At 46.7% G+C, this 20119-nt stretch overlaps 2 protein-coding genes and 1 non-coding gene across 4 annotated transcripts in view; 1 reads left to right on the forward strand and 2 right to left on the reverse strand.

Annotated features, from left to right (window-relative positions):
- Nucleotides 1-11761, forward strand: part of ARHGEF15 (Rho guanine nucleotide exchange factor 15) — a 33455-nt gene extending 21694 nt beyond the window's left edge. For both annotated transcript variants that reach the window (XM_066626975.1, XM_066626974.1), the window contains exons 7-16: nt 39-199; nt 569-721; nt 1709-1838; nt 3927-4001; nt 4537-4629; nt 6356-6510; nt 7136-7300; nt 7820-7905; nt 8849-8953; nt 9516-11761. In XM_066626975.1, coding sequence (XP_066483072.1) covers nt 39-199; nt 569-721; nt 1709-1838; nt 3927-4001; nt 4537-4629; nt 6356-6510; nt 7136-7300; nt 7820-7905; nt 8849-8953; nt 9516-9703 — 1311 coding nt within the window. In that variant the 3' untranslated portion in view covers nt 9704-11761. The remainder of the gene's footprint in view (nt 1-38; nt 200-568; nt 722-1708; nt 1839-3926; nt 4002-4536; nt 4630-6355; nt 6511-7135; nt 7301-7819; nt 7906-8848; nt 8954-9515) is intronic.
- Nucleotides 11762-12411: 650 nt separating this feature from the next.
- Nucleotides 12412-20119, reverse strand: part of PLOD3 (procollagen-lysine,2-oxoglutarate 5-dioxygenase 3) — a 29205-nt gene continuing 21497 nt past the window's right edge. Inside the window, exons 14-19 of the mRNA XM_066626976.1 lie at nt 18952-19065; nt 17696-17761; nt 17495-17599; nt 16364-16510; nt 15144-15269; nt 12412-14197 (exon numbers count right to left, since the gene is read on the reverse strand). Coding sequence (XP_066483073.1) covers nt 14042-14197; nt 15144-15269; nt 16364-16510; nt 17495-17599; nt 17696-17761; nt 18952-19065 — 714 coding nt within the window. The 3' untranslated portion in view covers nt 12412-14041. The remainder of the gene's footprint in view (nt 14198-15143; nt 15270-16363; nt 16511-17494; nt 17600-17695; nt 17762-18951; nt 19066-20119) is intronic.
- TRNAS-AGA (transfer RNA serine (anticodon AGA)) lies at nt 17231-17312 on the reverse strand. The gene has a single exon. It is a non-coding gene; the product is annotated as a tRNA-Ser (tRNA).

Consider the following 20119-nt stretch of genomic DNA (forward strand, 5'->3'; position numbering starts at 1 on the left):
TCATGCCCTCTTCTGTGGTTCTTTTTTCTTGTGTCCAGAGCCTTTTTGAGGTGGTGACATCCGAGGCCTCCTATCTACGTTCACTGACCCTCCTGATCGACCACTTCATGGAGTCACGAGAGCTGGCGCAGACCATCCTCCTGCGCGAACACCACATCCTCTTTTCCAACATCCGCAAAGTCAAGGAGGTCAGCAAAAGGTCAGCCCTCCTTTCCTCCCGGCCTTTTTGCCCAAGCCCACCTGGGTCTATACTGGAGAAGAAAGAGATGAGGAGCTAAATTTTCACAGTCGTTGGGGGCTGACATACAGGCTTAGAAGAACTACATAGTACAGCCCTTTCAGGAATACACCTGCAGGACTGTACTATATGATACTGTACTTTAATAAACATTATGGCTGATCTAATTGGTAGGAATTCACTCCACCTTGTGGTCGTGAGTGCAAACATGGGATGATGCTCCCCATGAGGAAGAATTATCCTCACGTACACAAAACTAGCCTTCTCCGTTCTTTACATTCCTGTGGGTGTCAAAAACATGGTTGCTCCAATCCTCTCCTCCTCTGGCAGATTCTTGCAGGACCTGGAAGGGCGCTTGGCCGAGAGTCTGCAGATATCCGATGTCTGTGACATTGTGGAGGAACATGCCCAGCAGAGCTTTGGTGTCTACATTGACTATGTGCGCAACCAGCTGTACCAGGAGAAGACCTACAGCACTCTCATGTGAGTGGTGGAGAGGAAAGGAGCCCACCAGCTTACGTCTTGGGGATTGAACCTACACAGGAGGAGCTGCTTGCGGAATTTCTTCATGCTATCAACCTTGCAAGCTTAATCAGACGTGACCTGCTGCGCTGCCTTCCAGTGTCCATGGCTGGAAATTCAAATTCTAGATGTCTGAAGTGCAGAATCTGATAGCCTGAAAATTTTGCTGAGGATCTGTGGCATTAGAGGAGAGTCCACTCGAGACTCCTAGCATTGCAGAATATAGACGTGGTCATATACTAAGGGCACAATCCTAAGCAGGTCTGCTCAGAAGCAAGTCCTATTGTGTTCAATGGGACTTACTCCCAGAAAAGTGAGGTTAGGATTGCAGCCTTGGTGTTCTTCATGTACACAAAGAACATACAACAAACCTTGCTGGATCAAACCGTTTAGTTCAGAATCCTGTGTCCAACCATGACCAGTCAGATGAATCTGGGAAGCTCACAAGAAGGGCAGGACAATGATAACCTCCCCTTATTCAGGTCCCCAGCATCTGGAGGTGCGCTTCCTCTGAAAGTGGAGGGCTCCATTCTTAGCTGATCTAACAGTTAACTCTAGACCATGAATTTTTCTTATTATAATGACCTAAGACCAAGGATCTACCTAGTCCAGCGTCTTACTTCTCTCAGTACTCTGGGGAGCCCATGAACAGCGCATGAAAGTTGGGGGGAGGGGAGGGGGGAGAGAGGAGATGCTGCTGAAGCCAATGAAATGCTCCACTTCACAGTTTGTGGTTGTTTTAAGACAGAGGAGGCAGGCCCCATTAAGTTAGACTGTGTTAGGTGAAAAACAGATCTCGGGTTGCACCAAAGTCTCCTGGGCGGAGGTAGCTATGGCTGCTCACCCTTTTGAAAACGCACTGCCTGTCAAATGCAGCAGCTGATACAGGGACCAGTATTTGTCTTCCTGTTTTTGTGACCTGTCTTGCCCTTTTTCCTTCCTTCCCAGGGAGAAGAACCCCCAGTTTGCCATTGTTGTGACCCGGCTCCAGGAGCTTCCTGAATGTCAGCGCCTGCCCTTCATGTCCTTCCTGCTGCTTCCTTTCCAGCGGATCACCCGCATCAAGATGCTGATAGAGGTGAGGCATTGAGGAGCAGCCCTACAAGGGGAGTTGTTTGCTCGTGTTTATTTATTTATTTAAAATACAGCTGGTATATATCCCGAAAGCCTGTTGGCACCAGGGTGCAATTTTCAAAGTTGCACAGCCCTTAGGACATTTGTTACTGAGCCTAAGAGCCCAATTCTGTCCAATTTTCCAGTGCCGGCGCAGCTGTGCCAGTGGGGCATGCACTGCATCTTGTGGTGGGGCAATAGTCACAGAGGACTCCTTAAGGTTTGGGAACATTTGTTCCTTTACCTTAGAGCTGCATTGCGACTGCACCAGTGTTGGAAAATGGGATAGATTTGGGCCCCAAGTCAGTTACATCAACATCATCCTTCAAATAACATTTACCTTTTGAGGTTCTTGAGGTAGCACAGATCTTGTAGTTCCATAAATTCATCTGAGCATATCTGTCCAGAATATTTAGATAAATAGACAAGATCTGAATATGTGCATATAGTCAGTGTGGTGGCTGTAAACTCCCAACCAGAGCACCTGGGTGTTGTCTGGATCTTGAAAACTCTAGTGCAGAGGTTTTCAAACTACATTTGAAGGAACTCTTGGGAATAATTTGTAAGCTTATTGGGATGCCTAAGTGAAAAGATCAATCATGTTGAATAAGCTGCCCAGAAGGACAGTTTGTCCATCTTTATCAACACTCTCTTGGTACAATGTAGGAAACCAATCAGGTGGGTTTCCTTGCCTGCTGAATTTAACTCACACCTGGTTGACTGATCCCAGTCATCCCACCTGATTGGGCAAATGTAAGGGGTCCTTAATGCCAAAACCAGTGTTTTGGAGCTTGGGGGTGCCATCGTCCTCAAAAAGAGAGAAAGGGAGCAAGCAGATGGAGTTGGACGTGTGAAGGTTCCCACCAGGTCAAGGAAGTGGCTAGTGTAGTCTGGCAAAGACAAGGTTAATTTCTTAGGCTTTCTGGCCCTTCAGTTCCAGGAGGATTTCCAATGAGGAAGTTTAGTCAGAAATGGGTTTATTTTTCTTCTGAACCGTATCTGATCAAAAGTCTCAAGTTTGGCTGTTCATCTTCTGACTTCCCCTTCTCCCCTTTTTGTTCCAAACTACCTCTTGTTTGGGTAAACAACCTGCCTGCTTCTTTAAACTAGATGGATGAAGTGCCGTCTCCTGCCTCTTGAAGACTTCTTTATTCCTTAATACTTCTCTATTCACAGGCAACCCAGCATTGAGTATTGTGACAGGCAGACAGACTCTGAGCTGGGAGAAAGGTCAGGACTGCCACTTTGATCTCTCACCTTTTCACACTCCTGATGGTAGCAACCTCCCATTGTAATTGGCACGATAAGTATGTTTTAGGAGTGACTTGAGGGTGAGAGGAAAGTTGGATTCTTAGAGGTGTGCCTGATCAGTGGTGTAGCTAAAGGGGGTGCAAAGCATTGAGTTTTGCAGGGAGGTTCACTGCAGCATGTAAGCAGGCCCTCCTCCTTCCCTTCGGAGCCATTCCCGGCGGTGGGAGCAAAACAAAGGCAAATGTGTCTGTTTTGCTCCCACTGCCTGGAATGACTCTGAGGGGGGAGGGGCAGCTTGCACGTGATGGTGAACCTCCCTGCAAAACTTAGTGCTTTGCACCCCCTCTAACTACGCCACTGTGCCCAATTCCTTCCCTGTGCTACCCTTTGGATCTCAGTATCTTGTGCTAGCAAACTCAACAAATTAATGATCTGCTGGGTGAAGATGTTTTTTCTTTTGTCTTTCCCAAATAAACCTCCAATATCCTTACCTGACCCCAAGTTTTAGTATTAGTGATGAAAATCTTCTAGTTTTATTAAGTTCTAATCCCCTCTTAGTTTGCCTTTTCCACCAAAACTACAAAAAGCTTCAAATGCTTCAGCCTTTCTTGTATGGAAGATTGCCCAACTCCCTAGTCATTTTGGTCGCTCTCATATGCTCTTGTTCTAAGCTCTCCAGTAGCCTTTGTAAAAGGGGGCAACCACCACTAGTCCTAGTGGACAAGAGAGGGGGGTGTAGCTGAGTGACCGGTCTATAGTTGAAATGTCTTCCTTCCATCCAGTGTTATTCTGTCTCTCCTAGAACGTTCTGCGCCGGACTGAAGAAAATTCTTTGCGGGAGCAGAACGCCATGAAAGCGTTGGCCTCTGTTTCCAAGGTGAGGTTATAGGTTAATGATATCAAGGCTTAACTGGTTTTATTTCATATGACTAAAGGTGAATGAAAACAGTTTTATTTTTTCACGGATTTCAGTGTTTTCCATAGTTAGAAGTGCAGAAAGCAGTGTTATGTATTCTTACTCCAAGGGTGAATTTTTATGAATAATAATAATTAATTAATTAAACATAATCGCTTTAAAAGTGTATTAGGTAGGTGATACAGGTGGTATAGTGACAGCAGATGCAGTCACATGCATGTGGCGGTGTTAGAGAATATGTAGAGGTGTTCAGGGAATGGTTTTATTTTTTGCAGATTTTGAGTTTTGTGTTTTTTTTTTTTTACAAAAATGAGAATTGCAGAAAGTGGTATTTTGTGTTTTTCGTTATCCCTTCTACATTTGACGTGTTTCCTAGGTGTCCCCCTCCCTTTGCAATGGAAAGAGATTTCTCTCTGACCCCAAGAACCTGACTCTACTCTTTCTCTCTCTTTGTTTTTACCCCTACACCCTGCTCCTCCCCAAATCTCTGGCTAAGATAATAGAAGAATGCAATTCTGAAGTGGGCCGAATGCGTCATATGGAGGAGCTGATCCACATTGCCAGCAAGATCGAGTTCGACAAGCTGAAGGTCAGGGTGTGCTCAGCCTTGCTTCTTTTCTGGGCCTTCTGTAACCTGCGTTCCTCTATGCTCTCTGCCCATGGCCAACTCAAAGCTTTTTTTGCTGCTCAGGGTGAATTAAAACATTGCTGTCCCACCACCTCGCCCAGTGAGCCTTACTCCCAGTGGAATAACTACAGGAGGAGTGGTACGTGCCTGTGTGTTGCTTTCGCTGCCCAGAGTGGCTCCAAGGGCGAGTGGGAGGGGGCAGCTCACACAGCACAGTGTCACCTACAGTACTTACCATGCTGACTCTCCTGTAGCTACATCACTGCTTACTCCCAAAGGAGTGTACCTAGGATTGCATTCCAAATAGACTCAGTTCTCTCATTTTGCTTTTTCAAGTCTTCCACTTCTTTCCTTCCTCTCCTTTATACTGCTGCCTTGGGCCTTGGTCTGTATGCCAAGTATGCCTTGGGCACCCATGAGAAACTGAAAGGCTCTCACGCCTTTAGGGCCACCTCTGTGCCTACTTGCAAAATGCCTGCAAGCATAGGCTTGGCGCATACCAGTCAAGTGACCTGTCCAATATTGTGCAATGTTTTATGAAGGCACAGTGGTGACGGTGCTTGGAGAATTGACCTGCTTCCTCCTTAGCACAAGGACCTTGACTAACTGATCTACAAAAAAAGAAAATATTGGCTCCGCCTCAGAAGAGATTACCCTGAATTTCTCATGCTCCTTAGCCAACTATAGACTGACGTTGTCATTCTGGGACAAATGTAAACAGAAGATGTGCTCAGTGAATCATTTGCGTTTCTAGAAACCTTGAGAATCATGTTCAGAAGCTGTAAAAATTCCTTATGATTTTTTTTTTTAAGTGAATTGATTATTTCACAAGAACAGTTAAGTAATTTGTTCTTGGATTTGGCGTAAGTCTCAAACTTTGTTGGTCTTCCAATTACCTTTTTATGTTCTAAGAAAGTAAATGCTTTAAGAATACTTGACCGGTATCTGACCAGGGAGTTGACCAAACCTTTTAAATTGTTGAATGTTAAATCCTAATGCATTAGATCTCTTTTCCCTGCTCTGTCCAAGATGTTATTTACACAGCTGAGGTTAGGTGCCCTTCAGCTGTTGCTGCCTTTTGGCAATTACCTGGTTTTCTTCCATGGCTGGTCTTCTCTCTGCCATGCTACACATAACAAAGACTCTTTATGTTCCGCATTTCTTTGTAAGCATGTTCTGGAGCAGTTTGCTTTGTTGGCATTCCTGGGTGTTCTGCCCCTCCAGGGGCATCCCTTTAAATGCTGCTCCCCTGCCTGACTTGGAAGTAATTGTGGTGATGTGATGATGTCACAGCAATTACTTTCAGCATGCTCACCAGTTGCACAGCATTCAGTGCCCATCTGCCTTTTTTTTTTTTTTTTTTGCTTTAAAAGAAACTGGCTGCTGCTCCATGCAACTGCTTTGAGTGGCTGTGTGTGGGGGGTGGGGGTGGGCAGTGAATGGTGGCAGCGTCCCCCAGGTGTGGCACCCAGGGACACTTGCCCCCTCACCTCCCCTTCGGTACTCTAGTTTTGGGTATGTTTCTGTTAGCCCCCTGTGCTTTCTTAGAGGCACGTTGCAATCTTGATAGCGCAGGCTGCTCTTTTTATGGCCCACTGACTAGAGCCCCACCTCACAGCAATTGGCTGAACTGGATAGCATTTGGGCGACTCTCTCCAAACCCTCTTTTGGTTTTCCTGTGTTTCAGGCGGTGCCCATCATCTCCCAAAGTCGGCAGCTATTGAAGCAGGGCGAGCTGTTGGAGGTCGTACACCGGGGCACCATTTTCGGCAGCAAGCCCAAACTGGTGCCCATCTACTTGTTCCTCTTCAACGACCTGCTGCTCATCACCCAGCGGAAGAGGTGAGCCAGCACCCCTTGTCCCAAAAGCAGGGCCAGTAAGTGGTGACCAAACATGCTTGGCCTGGAGGCAAAAGATCGTAGGCATGCGTGGGTGTGCACCCCAAGTATGGAGAAGAGGGGAGATACAAAAACCTGAATGGCCCTAGACTTTTTGGGGGTCAGAGAGGCATGATGGGTATCTGAAAGTCTGCTTGCCTGTACACATTTTGCAAATTCTGGCACTGCCCACTTGCTTTCAAAACCTATCACCTTTTAGTGTTAAGGACTAGAAACTTGATTTTTGTTTTAAAAAATGAAACTATAGATGGTCAGTGTGCTCCTGCTTGCCAGTGTCTGCCACTGTGTGGTGTGATTGTGGAATATACATAGCCCTGTTTATACTGCTAAACAGGTAGGGTGGGCACCAGCATTTTAGGCTTTGGAGTGGTTGGCAACCTTCAGTCTTGAAAGACTACGGTATAAGCCTACAGCACCCAGTATTCCCAGGCGGACTCCCATCCAAGTACTAACCAGGCCGGACCCTGCTTAGCTTCTGAGATCAGACGAGGTCGGGCATGCACAGGGTCACACCACCACCTCGTTTACCTGTACTTTACCTGTATCCTTCGCCTCTGGTTTTCTGCAGTTCGGAACGCTTTGTAGTGCTGGATTATGCCCACCGCTCTCTAGTTCAGTCCCAGGGCTGCGGGGAAACTCTCACGAGCCAGAATGCTGAGAACAGTTTCTACTTGACACTGCTGGAGAACCACCAAGGGCGGAATAGCGACAGATTGTGCCGCGCCCCAACACAGTGAGTGGACAGATGGGAGGATTGCAGTAGAGTTGAAAACAACTGCTGCTCAACCTGTGTGGAAGCAATGAGTAGACTGGGTTGGTCGTCCGTCCCCCCCAGTTACTAGAACTAGTAGATTAGTAAGAATGCAGAGGTTGGTTATACATTACACTTGCCAATTATATATGCATTTCACTTAGGAGATTTTGGTTAAGCATGAAAAGAACTTCCTGACAGTACAGAGTGTTTGGCAATGAGACAGACTGCCTTGGCAGGCTGTAGACTCTCCATCATTGGAGGATGTTAAGCAAAGGCTTGATAGCTATCTATTGAGGATGCTGTAGTTATGGCCAGCCGACATTGGTGGGGTTGGACTTGATGATCTTATGGTACACTTCCAACTCTTATGATTCTACAATCTTTTGATTCCATCTCCTGCTGTCCTCTTCCCTTGAACCTGCCTTGTCCACAACAGGCCAGCCACTCCTCACCATTCTTTTCAGCTCCAAACCTACCTGGGGTTGTCTTTGGTTTCAGGTCAGACATGCACCGTTGGATGGGTGCCTTCCCTCGTCACGAGTCCCAGTCCAACAACAAACAGGAAACCATCTATGAGGACTGGGGTGAGGCTTTTGCTTTTTTGTCATTCTCCTCCCCCCGCCGGCTATGACTTAAAATGCACTTACTACCAGCAAATTGTATAGCTGCTTGTAGGGCTAGCCTAACTCATAAGAACATAAGAACTCCTCTGACATTGCTTAATGGCCTATCTATTGAGAGGTGTCAGGGACACAGTTTCTGAGTGAGATTATCCCTCCTGCATCCAAGGTATCCCAGGTGTCTTGGGAACTGGATCAGATCTCCCATCTCTTTTTTATTTATTTTAAATAGATGCTGTTGGGAGGGTTTGATTCAGCTTGAGACTGTAGCACTGGGGAAGGAGGGCTCTCCCATTTTCATGACTCTCCTGAAGCTGTTACATTGAACTATTAGGGAAAACTTACAGCACGTTTTCCCTAACAGGTCAAATACCGACACAGGGATATGGATATGGTACTGGGGAAAGTGCTGTTCACTGTTTGCTTCCCCCATGCCATGTCCTTGACACTAGATTCCCTGAGCCACTGCAGGAAGGAAAGGAGCATCTAAAACATTCAAAGAAGGCTAAGCATCACTCAGCAGACCCAGGCATCAAAGGAAGTGAGTTATGGAACTGTCACCAGCCTGGTGGCAGAGACCCAGAAGCTGTTTTGACATGAGGCTTGAGCCTGGAAAATGGGAGCGTCTGAGCACACTGCTATGCATGTCTACTCAGGAGTAAGTCTCATTGACTTCAGTGGGACTTATTCCCAGGAAGGTGTGTATAGGATTGTGGCCTTGGTTGTCCAAACTGATACAGGTGTGGTTAAGGCCATCTGTGGGGAGGTCTGTGTGAATGTGTGTGACGCAGAAGACAAGAGTCCTACGATCACTTATTTCTGCACACTAGGGAAACATTACTCCTCCACATACCCTACACTGATGTTGTCCATCCTTTTTCTTTCCTTTCTCTCCCTTGCCCCACAGACTGCCCCCAGGTGCAATGCACTGAGGCCTATGTGGCTGCCCAGGCAGACGAACTGAGCCTTGAGCCAACAGACATTGTCAATGTGCTCCGCAAAACCAACGAGGGTAAGCATGCACCCGTGGGCAAGGGTCTCTTGTAGCAAAGAGGGGAGAGTTACCAAACAGTTGCTGTAAAGTTCCCAGTGCAGCTGCAGATGTGGACAGAGGTAATCAAGGCCCAGAACTACCAAAAACTGCTGGATGCTTCTGCAAACAGAATGCTGGACTAGATAGGGCTTTGCTCTGATCCAGCACGCCAATCCCTGCACACCTATAACACTTTTCAAAAAATGTTATGATAGGTGGGTCTATTGGCAGCAACAAGCCACGGTGACTAAATTAACCAATAATGGAAAGTCATCACTTTCAGCTTTCCTTGTGAATTTCCCAGAGGCATTTTCAGAGTCTCCTAGTTTAGCATCCTTTTTCAGACACTGACAGCTGTTCCAAACAGGATGATAGACGAGGTAGATCTTTGAACTGGTCCAGCAGGGCTGGTTTTGCATTGTTGAATCTTTTAACAGAACAGACACAGAACTATCTAGGAGGACCTTCCAGGGACTCTGGAATTTGGAAGGTAGCCATGGAGTGAGATGATGATGTGTCCCTGGTTTCTCCCCTCTTGTAGGCTGGTATGAGGGCGTTCGCCTGTCCGACAGCAAAAAGGGCTGGTTTCCCTCGCGCTATGTGCAGGAGATCACAAATGAGCATGTCCGGCGGCGCAACCTCCGTGAACGATATCGTGTCCTGCAGGCAGCCCGCCAGCTTCAACTGACACGCACTGGACACGTCAAGAACAAGTACAGTTCGGCTTGAGGCTACTGACCAGAATGGGAATGCCAGAAATTCTGGCCTATGCATGCGCCTCTCTCCATCTTCTGCCTGAACCAAGGTCTAATTCTGCTTAACCGGGGCAGGATAAGCCCTGCCACAGAGAGGCTCTGAAGGCAGCCACAGCAGCAAATGGTGGTTGCGATGAGATGGCAAGCCACTGGGTGAGATAATTGTTTCCTTGCTGCCCAAAGACAACTGAAACTATCATGCCATTTCCAAGACATTGGGGGTGCCAGAGGCATACCTCAAACAAGTCTACTCTGTCATTGCCATATAGGGGCTGTAAGCTGGTTGCATCTCCAACTCTATTGCACTGCATATTGAGTTTCTTGTGGTTCTTTTACCCTTGAACTAGTCCCAAGTCCTCGGAGATTGTCTCTCGTGGTTGGGATCTCTAAGACTGACAGTCAGCTTACAAGAGTGGAGGTGGGGGGAAGTAGCAAGGTGACCCCTTGTCAGTCTTGATGTTGAGGGACTCTGGATCATTCCCAGCTGTGATGCTGTTCCAGGCCAGGAGAAAAGAGGCAGATAAGCAGATGGTGGAAATACCTCTTCAGCTTCGGTGGGGATCTTTCTCAACTTCACCTCCTGTACTGAGAGGGACAATTGATGTACTTGCCAAGCCAGTGATTTCTTTACAAGGGAGGAACAGTCAGGCATGCCTTTTCTTGGATAATGCGTGGAAGACCGTGAATGAGGTGGGTGGGTGTTCCACACACACACAGAGGCTCATTTTGTACAATTCTCTTGCCCCGCTCCCACTTTGAGCTGGAGGGAGCGCCTGCCTATGGGATTGGAGCACCTGTTTTGCACGATTGTAGGGGAATGTTTGTGGGGGGTTGCGCATGTCCATTCTTCCTCTGCACAAAGTGAATTGTCAGCTAGTTAAGGGCCAGACTAGATGTTACTGTATGCACGTAATTATGGCTCGCTTATTTTTGTTTCTTACTCAGTAAAAATCAACTGAAATGAATCTCTGTATGTGTGGAGGGTTTTTTTTTTTTTTAACCCTCTGCCCCTGCTGCGCTGCCAATCCACTATTTCACTTGGTAGACGAAGCTGGCACTGGCTACAATGAAAAGCTTGATGGCCACAATGATGCACTATGGAACAGGATTGTAGTGGGTCCTGCATGCTGTAATCTGAATCCATGAAGTGTGGCCCAGAGCTATAAAATGTTGCTGCTTTTTAATAATACAAAAATAAGCAGGCTAGTTGCAATCACCTGCTTACAGTAACATCTAGCCTAGTTTGACTCTCATGGTGATCACCATTAACAGTGCTGGGTCCCAAATGATGCTGCAAACCTGATACTGCTTAGGAGCAAGCAGTTCCCATTCCTGCCTCTAGAGGGTGCTCTGGCTGCTCAAGTGCATGCCATGCCCTTCTGAACTAGGTATCACTAGGAATTCAAGAGGACCACACCATGGGATAAAGCAGTATCTGCACTGTGATTTTTTTTTTTCCCCCCTGCCTAGGCCAGGGACCCTTTTGGTGCCATCCCTGCCAGGAATTCACAGAGCCTTCCCAAGTATTCCCTGCCCAGATACTTGTTCAGGGCCCTGTCTACCTCACTGGGAGTGCTCCTTTCCAGCCAGCACACCTGCCCTTAACCCTTTCAGGGAATTCAGGACTTTGGGGTGGGTTGATTTGGGGCTCCAATTATGCATTTCTTCCCTTTTGGCGCTGGCGTCCAATCTGCTGCCTTCCTAGAAGTTCTTCCTCTTAATGCTAGCCTGCCTGAATCTCCTAGAGATTTTTACAATCTCCCCCCGCCCCCCCACAAAGAAATATGTAGCCACGGAGCAGTTTCTATTTATTAATCTGATGCCCATTGACTCCCTTGGAGCAAAAGATTCTGCTTGCACCTCTGTAAACACTCCAGGGGGGCTCTGGCAGCTTCAGGAGCTGTGGAGGAAAAGCTGTTTAATTTATTCTGTACCATATTTGCCTGAACTGTAGTCTCATTTTTTGTTTGTTGTTTTTCTATCACAATTGCTTGAATTTTTTTTTTTAAATAACAATGAAGACAATGGAGAACTTTGTATGGTTGTAGCTCTCTGTGGTATCTCCAGAGGGGGTTCTCCAGTGGGTGATGCTGAACTTCACCAAAATGAAAATTCCCTTCTTTGTTTCTAATGATCAAACTGCATGATGTTATGTGCATCTTTGCCTGTTTTTTTTTTCTTTTCTAAAAGACACATGGATGCTTAAGGGGTGCCAAACTGCTTTGGGATTACAGGGCGAATGGGAGGTAGATTGTCCCAATTGCTGCCTGATGTGCAGTTGGCTCCAGCAGCAGAAACGCAGCACACCTCCTGAGTTTTAGGAAAGGCTTGTCTCTGCTTGAGTCACTGCTCTGAGTTAGCCTCCATCCACCAGGAAGGCTTGTCACTCACCCACACCTTTAAAAAGAGGCAATATGGACATGCCTTGAATTTTAATTTAAGGCTGGAACAGACTTTTCCATGGCCTTGAGGGTTGCTGCTAGTCAGAACTGAGCTTCAGCTGGCTCACTGGGAAGCAGTTTCTTAAAGTTGCTCAAGGAAAAAAATCTAAGACTTTTTTTCTCCTCAGCTTGAGATTTTTTTTTTTTTGAAGCAGACACACAGCTGGAGTGCAAGGCTCCACCGCTACCTGACCTACAATTCCTTTCCCCGACTTCCCCATTGACAAAAGGAATAGCCTAGTATAAAATGTAGATTTATTTGGTGTGCTGTAGAACAGCGCTGGCAATAACTTAATGCAGCTTTGTACAGGAAGCAGCTGACACATGTCCACCCCACCCAGCCAGGCTAGGGGCCAAAAGCCCACAGGATTATGGGAGCATGACAAGGCCTTTGGCAGTGAGTGCCTGTCAGATCTCTCCTCCTGCCTCATATCTTGACTCAAGCCTACCCCGACTGCCAAAGTTTTGGAAAAGCCTGCCACAGGCTATGAAGAGACACCATTCACACCTCTTTAACCCCACCAGCCTGGCCCAAGGACCATTAGCACACATACCCCTGCTTTTTTGGAGTGCTGTGTTTTTAAACTTAGGAATTTGATGTCCTGTAGACTCCTTTCCTAAGGCTGGTGGAAGCGAAAGATTCTTTGGTATACTTTGGTGGGCCTGAGTTCTATCTCCATCTGACAGCCCTGTTTCAGTACACATGAAATGTATGGACAGGCTATTGCTCTATAGTAGTAATTTTCAATTGGTGTGCCCTGCCCCATTGGTGGGCCATGTGAGTTTGGAGCACAGCAGATGAAATACTCTTCCAGGTTCTGAGGCTCTGTTTTTAGGGCAACTGTCTGCTTGCAGAGGGACAGACTATTTGTTACTATAGACAGTTGCCCTAGTAGAGCTGCAGAACCTGGAAGTTTCCCAACAGAAACTTCAGAAAGTGATATCACAAGAGGCAAAGACCATAGAGGTCAGTGGGTCATAAGAAGAAAAATGTTGAAAATCACTGCACTCTACCATTAGGGTGAGTTTGGCTTTTTTTTTTGTTTAAAGTTACAGGACTCCTTCATTTCCTTCTCATGTATTACTGATCTCATGTTTTTTTCACAGTGTGCTGGAAAAGAGACAACTTTTCTCTTGTCCTAACTCACTCATCTCCTCCAGTGTTTAAGTTTAAGAAGACAGAGGTGACCCCTGACCCTTTCTCCTAAATCTCCAGTGACATAAGCCTGGCAGTGATCAGAGAAGGGCAGTCTGCAATTGTTCAGAAGCACTTTTGTTACTGCACCAAGGCTGGGGTTGAGCCCTAGCAGGACAAAAAAATGAGGTATAGCCTGTCTGAAATAAGACCACGTCCTTGGGAACAGACAAGAATCCTTTAGGGACCAGAAGCAAAGTCAAGGTCTTGGTTAGAAGTCTTGCTGAGAAGTTCAGTGAGAGAGACTTTAGTCATGTTTCAGAATCCTGATGCACCTTGCTGAAAGCTGACCGAGCTAGCCTTAGTGGCCAGTTTGGAGCAAAGGGAGCAGATTTTGCTACACAACAGATTCTGCTTGAGTGTTATTTGCACTCAAGCCATACGTAGTCTCTGCCCCACCTCAGGGGGGCTGTATGACTCACTGTATGGAGGGCAGGCAGGTGGAAGGCAGCACACAGCTCCTGCTATTAGTGGTGATGGAAGGTCAGTACTAGACAACACTTGTGTCTGCTGTGGTGCCATCCACTTTCCTTCCGTTTGAAGGCACTGAGGGGGGGAGCAGTGGAGCCAAGGACGAGACACGCTGCCTTCTGCCCTTCCCACCAGTCTCCAGCTTTCAGTGTACTGAGGCTGTGGCTGGCCCGGTAGCCCAAGCTGCGAGGGGGTGAAGCTGCTGTTAGGGGTCCACAAAGGAGACCATGATGTAGCGGGTGCCGCTGGTGGTGGGCAGCCCTTCGTGATAGTGGGTGAGGCGCCCCGGGTGCAACAGGCTCCAGCCTTTGCGGGGAGATTCCACCTTGCAGTTGTAACGGATGAACCGGCAGCCACCTCCCTAACGAGAAGAAGAGAGAACAGAAGGTAGAGTGCAAAACCTGGATTTCAAATAGCCCCACTGGCTGAAGGGGGGGGGAAGGTAAGCAAAATAATTTTTTTACACATAGTTGAAAAACAAGTGCTGGGGGGGCAGATGCACACTTAGAATTAAGGGTGCCTCTCAACATGTGCTCAGCCCAGGAATGCTAGACCTGAGTTTGCAAACCTTTCAAACAAGAACTTACGCCAAGTTTTCCCCAAGCATTCTTCATTACAGCAGCCTAACTCAATAGGGGTTTGGGTGGGGAGGAACCACAAATGACATTAAGGAACTGAGAGTCAGAAACCCTTTTAGATCTACTGCAAATCACCTCAAGAATTATCAGTAGATGCCAATATTGTCATTATCCACAAACCAGCCCGTGTATACATTGACCCCAACATGCAACTGAGGCTCCTGTATAGAAATGAACTATGCCAGTCTTTCTCAAACTGTGGATCAGGACCCATTAGATGAGCCAATTTCAGGTGGGTCCCCATTCATTTCAATATTTTATTTTTAACATGTGAGACTTGATGCTACCATGGGATGTGACTGCATTTGGGGAAGTATTACAGCTCAGTATTTTAACAAGCTACTATGTATAAACTTTTAACAATGAAAGGGACTTACTCCTGGGTAAGTGTGGGTGGGACTAGCCTAGGATGGCTAAAAATTTCCTGCTTTGATGATGTCACTTCCAGTCATGATATAATTTCTGGTGGGTCCTGATAGATTTTCATTCTAAAAAGTGGGTTTTGGAACTAAGTGTGTGAGAACCATTGAGCTATGCTGTTTGGAAGGATAGGTGGGAATGCACCTCTCCAATTTCTGCTTCCACAGCATCCCCATCAGTGCCTCTAAGCTCCCGAACTTCTAAGAAACATCCACTCCTGTCCTCTCGGGGTGGGTTGCACTGAGTTACCTCATAGTCGATCCCTTTATGGTTGAGAGCTATATTGATGGTGAAGGTGGAGGAATCATGATGGGGCCGCAGAGAGGGCTGCTCATCCGGCCGGTACCGGACCATGAAGTTCAAGATGGCTCGAGCCTGAGAAACAGGAGAGAGAAAGTCAGCGCCAACTTGCTGGGGGTAGCCAATGGCAATTTAATGCACACTCTGACTCCAGGATGCTGGAAATCTCCAAGCAGATCTCAGAAACTTACTGTGGGTAATTTTAAATATTCAGATCTAAATATTCTCAAGGTTCTCAAGGCAGCTTACACGGCTTTCTCCATCCCAACCCCCCTGTGAGGTAGGTTAAGTCATTTCTGCCCAACGTTGCATATATGCAACAGAGACCAAATGTGTACACCTGTGGGCCAGGCAAAAATGGGTTAAGTCAAGTGGTGCTGACTGATTCAAAGTCACCCACTGAGCTTCAAGTGAAAGCAGGGAGTTTGAACCTGGGGCTCTCCCATTTCTCATGCAACACTCAACGAGGTCGAGTCTTTTAGGTTATCTGTGTGCAGATATATCCCCTCCTCAGCTGGAAACTGAGGGGCTTATCTGTTGGGGGGCAGAAAACCAGGTGTACATTGCTACCCTAACGGGGGGGGGGGAGAGGCACAATTCTCTGTGGAGTTCAGCCTGCCTGGAGTAGAAGAAGGCTCAGCTCACACTGTCAAGAGAAAGTCTGGTTGATGGCCTGTTAACAGACAAAAATACTTTTGGAGTGCACACCTGTTTCAGACTTGTGATCATCCTCATCTGCTAAAGATTTGCAGGAAATCCCCAGGGGGTATCACATGGCCATGAGAACTGAATCCTCTCACTCTAATTGTGTGTGTAGTCAACATTTAAGGCTGCAATCCTGTGCACACCTTCCTGGGAGTATGTTCCACCAATCACAATGGGACTTAATGTTTGAGCAGACATACACAGGACTGCACTGTTGGCAACTCCTTTTTGACTGGGGTTATGCTTGCGTTAAAAGATATTTAAAACAAGGGTCATTTATAGTGGGCTAGTAGCTTTGATGGACTTTTGGAATATCTTCCTGATCTCTCTTGTAAAAGTAGTGCCTTAATTTTCACCCTGCTATTGTCTCTCATGAAACATCACCAATTTCTCCAGCCCCCCATTGTAGGGCTTCATCAAGCAAGAGCTAGTGGCCCTCCACACCCCACCACAGGAGTTTCTACCTTGGTGTAGTAGCCAGGATAGAGCTTCTCTGTGACAGGTGCAATGTACTCCCGCAGAAACTTCAGCCACTCCTTCTCAAAGCCAATCTGGTTCATGTGGATATCTACAGTTGGGACGTTTTCATAGCCACCTGCCAGCCGGGTATCCTAGAAGAGATGGAGACTTCACCAAATTGCTGAGATGGAAGGCACCAGAGGCCATTTGGGTCCAGTTCACAGTCCCAAAGAAGGGCATTATCCCTACACCAGCACTCCCTCAACCCACTTGTACAATCCCAGGCACACAATGCTTCAAGAACAAAAAAAGTTGGTCCCAGGAACAGCTCCAGCAATGGATACTACACTTCGGTTTTCATGGACCACTTTTGAAAGTCATCCACTTGATGAATGTCCCGTATTCAACAACTGGCAGCTTTTGTGAAGATAGCCAAGAGAAGTCTCTAAACCTGTGCTTCTTAAATTGGTCCACCCGAGTGCAGAGCCTGGAAAGGGAGGGAGGCAACCCTGAGATTTACATTATTCTGTGTCTGGGTTAGCCGAAAGTTACCCTTTGTGGTTCTGCTCTGTTCAGATGAACAAATTGTTCTGCCTGTGAGAATCTGGTTGTTCTTGATGTTTTATAGTTCTAGGCAGTAATGGGAGGGCCTCCCTGTTCCCCATCTCATCACACACCTTCCTGGGTCCATTTCTGCTGTATATTTTTATTGTGAACCACATTTGTGGGACATGGATCTGAATAAGCAATTAACCTGCTGTTTAGAGGGGATGTGGGCCAAGAGTAACAGAATCAGAGAGTTGGACTAGATGACCTTGTGGGTCCCTTTCAACCCCCTGCCTGTAGCAGGAAACCCTCCTAGAAAAAAAATGCATAGTCTGCAGGATTTGAACCTGTGCAAGGAGACACCAATGGATTTCTAGTCCATCGCCTTAACCACTCGGCCATGACTACCTATATCTTAATGGGAGATCTTCACATCATATGTGAGGATCTCAACATTTGATAGGTGCATCTGAGTGGAAACAGTCCTGTTGCCTCCAGTCAGGTGTGTGGAGGGGGGGGGGGGGCTTCATCTTTCAGAAAAAAAAGATGCTAACTTTCAGCAGAGTTTGCTGCTACAGCAACATGCTCACCTCATGCTTCCCTCCGGACCACTGGCCAAAGTGTTCCGCCTCTTCCACAAGCTCATCACACATCTGGTCAGTGAACACTGGGAACCAGTACACATCAGGGCAGGGCTGCAAAGGCAGAAAACGGGACAGTAAGAAAAAGACCGTGGCGGAGAAGAGAAATGTACACTGTGACGCAGTGTTGGAGAAGAGGGCCGCTGTTACCTCCTCGTAGTTTTCTCCCTCCAGCACCCGGGAGTAGTTCTCGTGGATGTACTTGTCCTGCCAGTCCTGAGCAGAAAGAAAAGAGCAGAGACATCAAGGGTTATGAAGAACGTGCAATGAGTGCATTTTGGCTTTTTATCTAATGATAGGGAGCAAGTCTTTAAGACCTCAGAGCTGCAGTTAAATGTTTTTTATTTTTATGACAGGTTCTTTTTTTTTATGAAGCTTTGCCAACTTTTTACCAGTGTCTTGTCCTGTGCTTCTAGTAGCAGTTTGACTTGCAAACATTAGCAGCTGATAATGCTTGCCTACAAGTTGCAATAAGTTGCACCAAACTGACTTCTCCAGGCACAAACTGCTCTTTAAGACACAAGAGCAGGCGAAGCTCTTTTCTCTTGTCAGTTGGCAACCTTGTTCCCTCCCCCCCCCCCCAATCTTCCCTCTAGAGCAGGGGTCTCTAAACTTTTCAGCCGAAGGGCCACATCAAATATCTGGTACAGTGTTGAGGGCCGGAAAAAAAATTAAATTATAAAATTTAAATAAATACATTAGAGATGGAGCTCAGATGAATGAATAAATGAATGGGTCCAAATGCCCAGGATTTCTCCAAGCACCAACACAGCCTAAGAACTAAAGCACATACTTAAATGGACTCACATTCCCCCACCCCACAAGCTCAACTCCGGTTGTGTTTGGTCAACTGAGCCAGAGGCTCTAAAGGGATCAGAGGTTAGCTGTGGGCTGGATAGAGGCTGGCCACGGGCCACATTTGGCCCCCAGGCCGGGGGTTTGGAGACCCCTGCTCTAGAGAGCTCACTAAAGCTCTCACTAAAGTTCCCCACTGCTGACACACTAAAGAAGGTTAAGCTGAGAGACAGGGCAACAGTTACCCAGTGAATTTCATGGCTGAGTGGGAATCTGAACACAGGTCTCCTTGCTCTTTATCCAATGCTCTTCTCCTGACACTATGCTGGTTTAAAGGATGTGAAGATAATGTGCGTTAGAGCTGCAGGAATGAGGTGGTATTTCTCACCTCATTTTTGTCTGCATGTTGATCTGAAGGAGCTGGAAAGTCAACACTTTCTCCAATTTAGTAACAGGATCTGAATAGCACATTATGTGCTAGAGAACACGGCAGTCAAGCAGCAACCAAAATCAGCTGCATAGTGGTGGAGAAGGGGGCAGAGGGTTGTGTGTACAGTCACACCCCAGTACATCTCGGGATCGCCCAGGACACAAGCCTAGCTGCCACTCACCAGGGGATTCTCCATAATTTGCCACAGCTCAGGATGTAGGTGGGACATGTTGTACCTGGCCGTGGATAGAAGGCGCCCAAACTCATCCCGATTGCTGATGTGGAGAAAGATGCCCTGAAAAGGAGAAGATGCCCAGACTGGACTGAGAGAAGGAAAAACACAAAAAAAACACCCTGCACATGCATACACACTCTAGAGCAGCGTTTTAACCACTGTGCCATGGCACACTGGTGTGCTGCGAATAGTCCCCGGGTGTGCCGTGGGAGTATGGTGGAGGGTCATTTATTAATAGGACCATTGGGGATATGAGCCGACCAACAACAACAAGGTGTGCCTTGTCAATTGTCCAAAAACCGATGGTGTGCCTTGACAATTTTAGTACCTTCTCAGTGTGCCATGAGACAAAAAAGGTTGAAAATCACTGCTCTACAGCACATATTGAGCGATCCCAGAGCTGGTTTCCCCTCCCACAAAAAAGCCCCACTGGGCTTAGAATGACTGTGAATATCTGTGAGACTGTAGCATTTTGTTATTGCAAACAGAACTTAAAGCTCTCTAGAGCAGTGGCTCTCAAACTTTTTAGCACTGGGACCCACTTTTTAGAATGACAGTATGTCGGGAAATGATGTCATTAACCTGGAAGTGATGTCATGGCTGGAAGTGACATACAACAAAATCAAATCAAGTAAGTAAATGTTTATAATAAGTTTAAAAATTTAAAATAAAGAACCCTCCTAACCCTCCCAAGCAGTTGCTGATCTGTTTAAAAAACATCCCAATGTTCTCCAAACATCCCAAAGGTTGCAATCTTACCCACAATTACCCAAAGGGAGTAAGTCCCATTGACTATCATTGTTAAAGGCATATACATAGTAGTATACGTATACGTAGATCTGTAGTTAAATGTACAGATCTGTAACATTTCCCCAGATGCAGTTGCACTCCATGATAGCATCAAGGCTAATACATTAAAAATAAAATACACGTTAAAATGAATGGGGACCCATCTAAAACTGGCTTGCAACCCATCTAATGGGTCCCAACCCACAGTTTGCAAAACTCTGCTCTAGAAAATACGTTTTCATTTATTAAAAGTAGATTACTAACCCTTAGGCTTGAAATATCTGCAAAGGAAATAGCTGGTGAATCCCCCAAATGGGGGCAGTGC

The sequence above is a fragment of the Tiliqua scincoides genome, chromosome 5 (genome assembly GCF_035046505.1).
Source record: "Tiliqua scincoides isolate rTilSci1 chromosome 5, rTilSci1.hap2, whole genome shotgun sequence".
NCBI lineage: Eukaryota > Metazoa > Chordata > Lepidosauria > Squamata > Scincidae > Tiliqua > Tiliqua scincoides.